Source organism: Dermochelys coriacea, chromosome 3, assembly GCF_009764565.3.
Source record: "Dermochelys coriacea isolate rDerCor1 chromosome 3, rDerCor1.pri.v4, whole genome shotgun sequence".
NCBI classification, from domain to species: domain Eukaryota; kingdom Metazoa; phylum Chordata; order Testudines; family Dermochelyidae; genus Dermochelys; species Dermochelys coriacea.
Genome location: NC_050070.1, coordinates 211,132,236 through 211,138,131, shown reverse-complemented (window position 1 = coordinate 211,138,131; position 5,896 = coordinate 211,132,236). Strand labels below are relative to the sequence as shown.

General features: G+C 47.2%; 1 protein-coding gene across 2 annotated transcripts in view; it reads right to left on the bottom strand.

Annotated features, from left to right (window-relative positions):
* Positions 1-751: 751 nt before the first annotated feature.
* The window catches only part of GALM (galactose mutarotase), a 34,236-nt gene continuing 29,091 nt past the window's right edge, over positions 752-5,896 (bottom strand). For both annotated transcript variants that reach the window (XM_038393912.2, XM_043512206.1), the window contains exons 6-8: positions 5,073-5,214; positions 4,020-4,194; positions 752-2,629 (exon numbers count right to left, since the gene is read on the bottom strand). In XM_038393912.2, coding sequence (XP_038249840.1) covers positions 2,552-2,629; positions 4,020-4,194; positions 5,073-5,214 — 395 coding nt within the window. In that variant the 3' untranslated portion in view covers positions 752-2,551. The remainder of the gene's footprint in view (positions 2,630-4,019; positions 4,195-5,072; positions 5,215-5,896) is intronic.

The window sequence follows — 5,896 nt, the reverse complement described above, 5'->3', positions numbered from 1 at the left end:
CTCTATTGGTACATCTCTTCTGTCTCTCCACTCCTCCAGAGCAGCATAGAAAACAGAGCAGCTGGGACTGCATTTCCTTAGGATTTAACAGTTTGGTGCACAGCTAACTGTCTGTCATGGGAGTACTTAAGGAACCAGGGTATATGCAGGCAGGACTGTTTCAAAGGGAAGGGTCCCCCCCTTCTGTGGTAGGGGGCAGTAGTGCCCAAACAGTGGGCAGCGCAGACTGTAAAGGAGCTGTGGCCAGTGATGTGCTGTAATACAGTAAAAAGAACGAGGAGTCCTTTGGTAACCTTAGAAACTAACAAATTTATTTGGGCATAAGCTTTCGTGGGCTAAAACCCACTTCATCAGATGCATGGGTGGAAAATACAGAACAAAGATATATATATATATATATATATATATAGATAGATAGATATAGATAGATATAACAGTACATGAAAAGATGGGAGTTGCCTTACCAAGTGGAGGGTCGAGACAAGTGGGCTATTATCAACAGTGCATCCCTTCCGCAAACAAAAACTGGCAAGTAGTGGAAAACCTTAAAAGCATCTGGTGGTGTGAGCAGCTGGAAATGATGCCAGTCTAGTTATTGCTATTAACAACCATAGCAGTTTAAGGGCTTGTGTACATGAAAAGTTGCATGAGTTTAAGATGTGTGAATTTAAATCTAGTCAAACCTGTGCAAACTCCTGTGTGGATGCTCCTTGATTTTGGTTTGGTGTTAATTGGTTGGGAACAGGTTTGAACTAAATTGGAATGACAAACCCTTAAACTGAAACAAGTGTCAGCACAGAGCTTTGCTGCACTAGTTTAACACTTTTTTTTTTTGATAGTGTAACTTTTGCATGTAGATGAAGTTCAAGAGGAAACTAACTGCCCATGAAAACCTGCAGGCTTAGAGCTGGGAGGAGAATGTTCAGTGGGAGAGAACCAGGCCACAATTATAGCAAGAAGTAGGGGCTGAGTGGGAATAATCATTACTGATCATTTTACAGATGACACAAAAACGGGAGCACTGGTAATAATGAAGAGGACATTGATAGAGTGTTCTGGATTGCTTGGGAAACTGGGCACAAGCAAACTATGCATTTCAGCATAGCCAAATCTAAAGTCATACATCTAGGAACAAAGAACCAAGGCCATGGTCACAAGATGGGGGATTCTCCTAGGAAGCAAAGATTTGGGGTCATAGTGGATAATCATCTGAACATGAGGTTCCAGCATGATGCTGTTGCCAAAAGGGCTAATGTGATCCTTGAGTGTATAAATGGGACTATAGATTTAGGGAGGTTATATTATCACTGTGTTTGGCACTGATGTAACTACTACAGGAAGAGTCTGTGTCAAGGTCTAGTCTCCACAATTCAAGAATATTGAAAAATTGGAGAGTGTGCAGAGAAGAGCTGTGAGAATGATTAAAAAACATGCCTTATAGTCAAAGACTCAAGATGAAGAGAAGATTGAGTAATTTTGATCAGTCTGTAAGTACCTGTGTAGGGAACAGAAACCCCGCCCAACATAGCTACACTGGCTAAAGCTTGTTGTGGAGACCTGGCCTTAGTCCTGCACGTAGGCCCATGGGAGTTAAGTAGCTGAATGCCTTTGAGGATGTAGGCCATAGACCCCCTGGCTTCAGTCCCTACTTGTATGAGTATGAGCTACCCTTACAAAGGCATTTCTTTCTCTGGGGGCTTCTCTACACTAGTAAGTTGGACTGTTTTATACTAGATGAGAGGGAAATAAGTACATCTGTTATGTCGGTTTACCTGCATCCACACTAGTGCCTTTCCTGGTATAACTACTGGTAAAACATCACACCCCTAACCGATACACAGGTAACACTTTCTGGTGTAGACCAGGCCTCAAATACAGATACAGAGAAAGAAGGAATAGTGGGTAGATTTATTTTTGGTTCACAGAAGTGAGGTTTTAGTTAGCACTTGAATGGCAAAAGGGATGGTGCAGAAAGAAGCACTGATGGGGGAGTGGGAAGAGACAAACGTGACAGAATTGACAGGGCAAGTAGGAATGACTCAGTCAAAGACAAGCTTGTCCCCTGAGTGAAGATTGCATGGCCGGAAAGGAAGACAGGACAAAACGTTTAAACTTGATTCCATGGGGAAGGAGAAAGGGGAGAGGAGTTTAAAAGAGGCCTTGACATGGTCCAATGGATAGATAAGGAAGACAAGTTTTGTATCCACTAAGGGGTAGGTTTTAAAGGTATTTAGGTTCCTAACTCCTATTGAAATCAATGGCGGTTAGGTGTGCACGTCCCTTTGGGGATCAGGGCCTCAGTGCTGGCCTAACTCTCCCTCTGTTGACATCAAGGGGAGATTTACCAGTGATTCCAATGGGAGCCATCAATCCAGTGTTGAGAGCTTTTACAAACTTGGTCCTTAGGAGACTTCCCCGCACCTGTCATCTCTGCCTGTGCCGGAGAAGTTTGGAAGCTCCTGCTGCTATTTTCAGTGATTTCCCCAGCTCCCCTCCCCCGTACTCAGAGTACTTGTGATGAATTTCTCCTTGTGGCTGCAGAGGTGACTCCTCAAGCTGCAGTAAACTTGAGCCAAGTTGTGTGGTTGTACTCCTCTCCTGGCCGCAGCAGTGCACTGGGGAAATGAGGCTGTGGAAAGAAAAACACAGTCTCGTCAATCTGACAGTCTCACAGCTTGGTGCTGAGTGCTCAGCAAGAGTCATTTTTAGCTTTGGTAAAAAGATCTAAAATCCTCGTGCTCCTTTGAACTTCCATAGTAGCCTTCTAAGGCAAGGTGGTTTAGCCTGATACAGCTTATTGTTAGCGAACTAAGGACACATTAAAATGCTAGAACCAAATGAGCTGCTTCAGACTGCTTAGTTTAACATTTGTTTTAAGCCTCAGCTTCAGCGTCATTTTGTGCATTTAAAACAGCTGTTCTGTTCCAGGCACAGCTCTCCCAAGTGAGGGGAACGTTGTGAAATGAACTGTACGTTGTTGTTCATAGTCTGGCTGCAGGGTGCCACGTGTTTTCACGAGCTCTCACATACCTGCAAGAATGGGAACGGGGCATGGGCGAAGGGATGTCAGGGCTGAGTACTGTAGGAAGCGATCATTGCTAAGACACAGTTCAGAACCCCTGGCACAAGGGATGGGAGAGAGTCCCTGAAATGGAGGGGGATGGGAGGTGGTTCACAGAGAGCTTGTGGGGGGGGAATGGAGGGCTACAGGGAGCCCCTGGTGGGTGCAATGAGCTCACCTGACAAAAGGAACAAAGTGTGCGACCCCCTGGTTGCTAAGATACAATCATTCAGCAAGTGAAAATATCTCCTCCTCCTACAAGAAAAGCATTCAGCTACCTCCTTACACACCCAGCTTCTGGCATCTGATAGGGCTGTTACAGCGGGGCTGGTGGTGCATTTAGTTAATACATTCCTGGAAACCTGAGTCCAAACTGAGATCCAGGAAGGGGAGGTTATTTGTGGTGCTCTTAGTGGCATTTTGTCACGACCCCGCAATCAATGCATGGTTTGAGATTCCTGCTCAGGTGAGGGCATGACCGGAAAAGCAGCTGTGAAAGGTCCCAGGACACTTTTCATAGAGTTGGGGGGTTGACTTCAGTGGGTGTTTGCCTAACTATGGCCTCCAGAATTAAGGCCCGAGAGCTGCAGTTTCTGAAAGGCTTGTCTACACACATGAGTTGTACCTACCCTAATTCCACTTGTAAAGTCAAGGGGATGCACCATCCCCCCCAGGTACAGACACAGTTATATTGGTATAAAGGTGCTTTATGCGGGTATCGCTAGTCCCATACAGGAAGGGGACCAAGCCATACTAGTATAAGGCCCCTTTATACTGGAGTTACTGCACCTACATTAGGAGGTGCACACCCTACCCAGCATCGATCGACTGGCACAAAGCTGTGTAGGCCCGACCTAAGGAGCTGTTGCGTCTCCATGAGCATGTGTGTAACTTCCATGAGCTGAGAGGAGCCCTTCCCCCCAGCGCTGGTACGGATTTCCAGGACAGCAATAGTTACCTTATTAACCGCATCTGGCCAGTTCTGTGTTTCAAGGCAGAAGGCTGAATGCTTGGGATACACAGAGCCCCCTTTGCCCTCCAGCGAGCCGTCCAGGAAATTTCCAGTGTAGAACTGGATGCCAGGCTGAGTGGTATAAACTTCCATTGTCCTGCCACTAGGGAGATGGTGTGCCCTGCACAAAGAGAGGCCGTTTTGTACCCGGGGAGCAAGGACAGAAAGCAAGAGGGGAAAGGAACCGAAGCTGGAGAGCAAGGAAAGAGGATAGGCTGAGAAGAACTGACCAGCACTTCAGGACACAGTGCAAGACTCCCCTCTTTGTCCCAGCTTCCCCACAGGAACAGTGACATTAATGAGGAGCCTGCTAGAGGAACCAGAAGATCAGCCTGCAGCTCATGCAATTTTGTAGGGCACTAGGCCTCCCTGGCAATTAGTGCAGTTTAAATGCCCAGGCAATGAGAAGTCCAAGAAGACAAAGTGGTGGGCAGGGCGTGGAGCACCACTGACAGGAGGCTGATGGCAGTGGATGGCCTATGGGACAGGAGTGGAGAGGATGGGAGCAGCAAGACAGGGTGTGGGGGTGGGAAAGGGCCAGGTAATGCACAGACCAAGGAGGCATAAGCCAGACAGAGTGAGTGGCATGGAGCCAGGAAAAACAGGAGCCAGCAGGGCAAAGAGAGGGGAGACAGATGGTCCAGTGGTGAGGGTGCTGGCCCAGCACTCAGGAGAGAGGTTCAATTCCCTGCCCAAGGCTCCCACTGTGACCTTAACAACTCAATCTTTCTGTGCCTCATTTCGCCATCTGCAGCATGGGGACGGCAGCACGGCCCTGCCGCACGGGCCTCTTGTGAGGGGAAATACATTAAAGACTGTGAGGCTCAAATACTCTGGTAAATGAGTGGCCTGTAGATTGAAGGGACAGAAAATTGGGACCTTCCTTCGGAGTCCCCAGTTGATGCCCTCTGTGCTGCAAGCACAACTGGTACAAATCAGAAAGACCTGAAGCCAGGGAACCACCACGGCTTTACACAGCTGATGCGATCGAGTTCTCACCTTGCACAGTAGCGTCGAGCCTCTGACCGTTCCAAACAGAAGTTATGGTCAAAGCCAGGGAGCTGAAACTTCTGCATGTGTCTTCCAAGCTCTACCGGCTTCCTCAGATCAAAAGCTGAGCCCTGCACCGCAGCCACCTCTCCTGGGGGGGGAAATAGCACAGAGAGGCTCTCTGTGAGCACACAGCCTGTTTTGGCAGCTCACAGAGAGGCTCCAGGAACCATAAAGAGAAGGTTTCAGAGTAGCAGTCGTGTTAGTCTGTATTCGCAAAAAGAAAAGGAGGACTTGTGGCACCTTAGAGACTAACAAATTTATTTGAGCATAAGCTTTCATGAGCTACATCGGAATGCATCTGATGAAGTGAGCTGTAGCTCACGAAAGCTTATGCTCAAATAAATTTGTTAGTCTCTAAGGTGCCACAAGTCCTCCTTTTCTTTGTTCATAAAGAGAAGGACACTGCAGCTCTGAAATACTGAAGGATGTCAGTGATAACCCTGCAATAGAAATCACAGAAATGTAGGACTAGATGGGACCTCAACAGGTCGTCTAGTCCAATCCCCTGCACTGAGGCAGGACTAAGTATTAGAAACCATCCCTGACAGGTGTTTGTCCAACCTGCTCTTAAAAATCTCCAATGATGGAGATTCCACCACCTCTCTAGGCAATTTAACTACCCTGACAGCTAGGAAGCTTTTCCTAATGTCCAACCTAAACCTCCCTTGCTGCAATTTAAGCCCCTTGCTTCTTGTCCTATGCTCAGTGGTTAAGGAGAAAATGTTTCACCTTCCTCCTTGTAACAACCTTTTACGTACTTGAAAACTGTT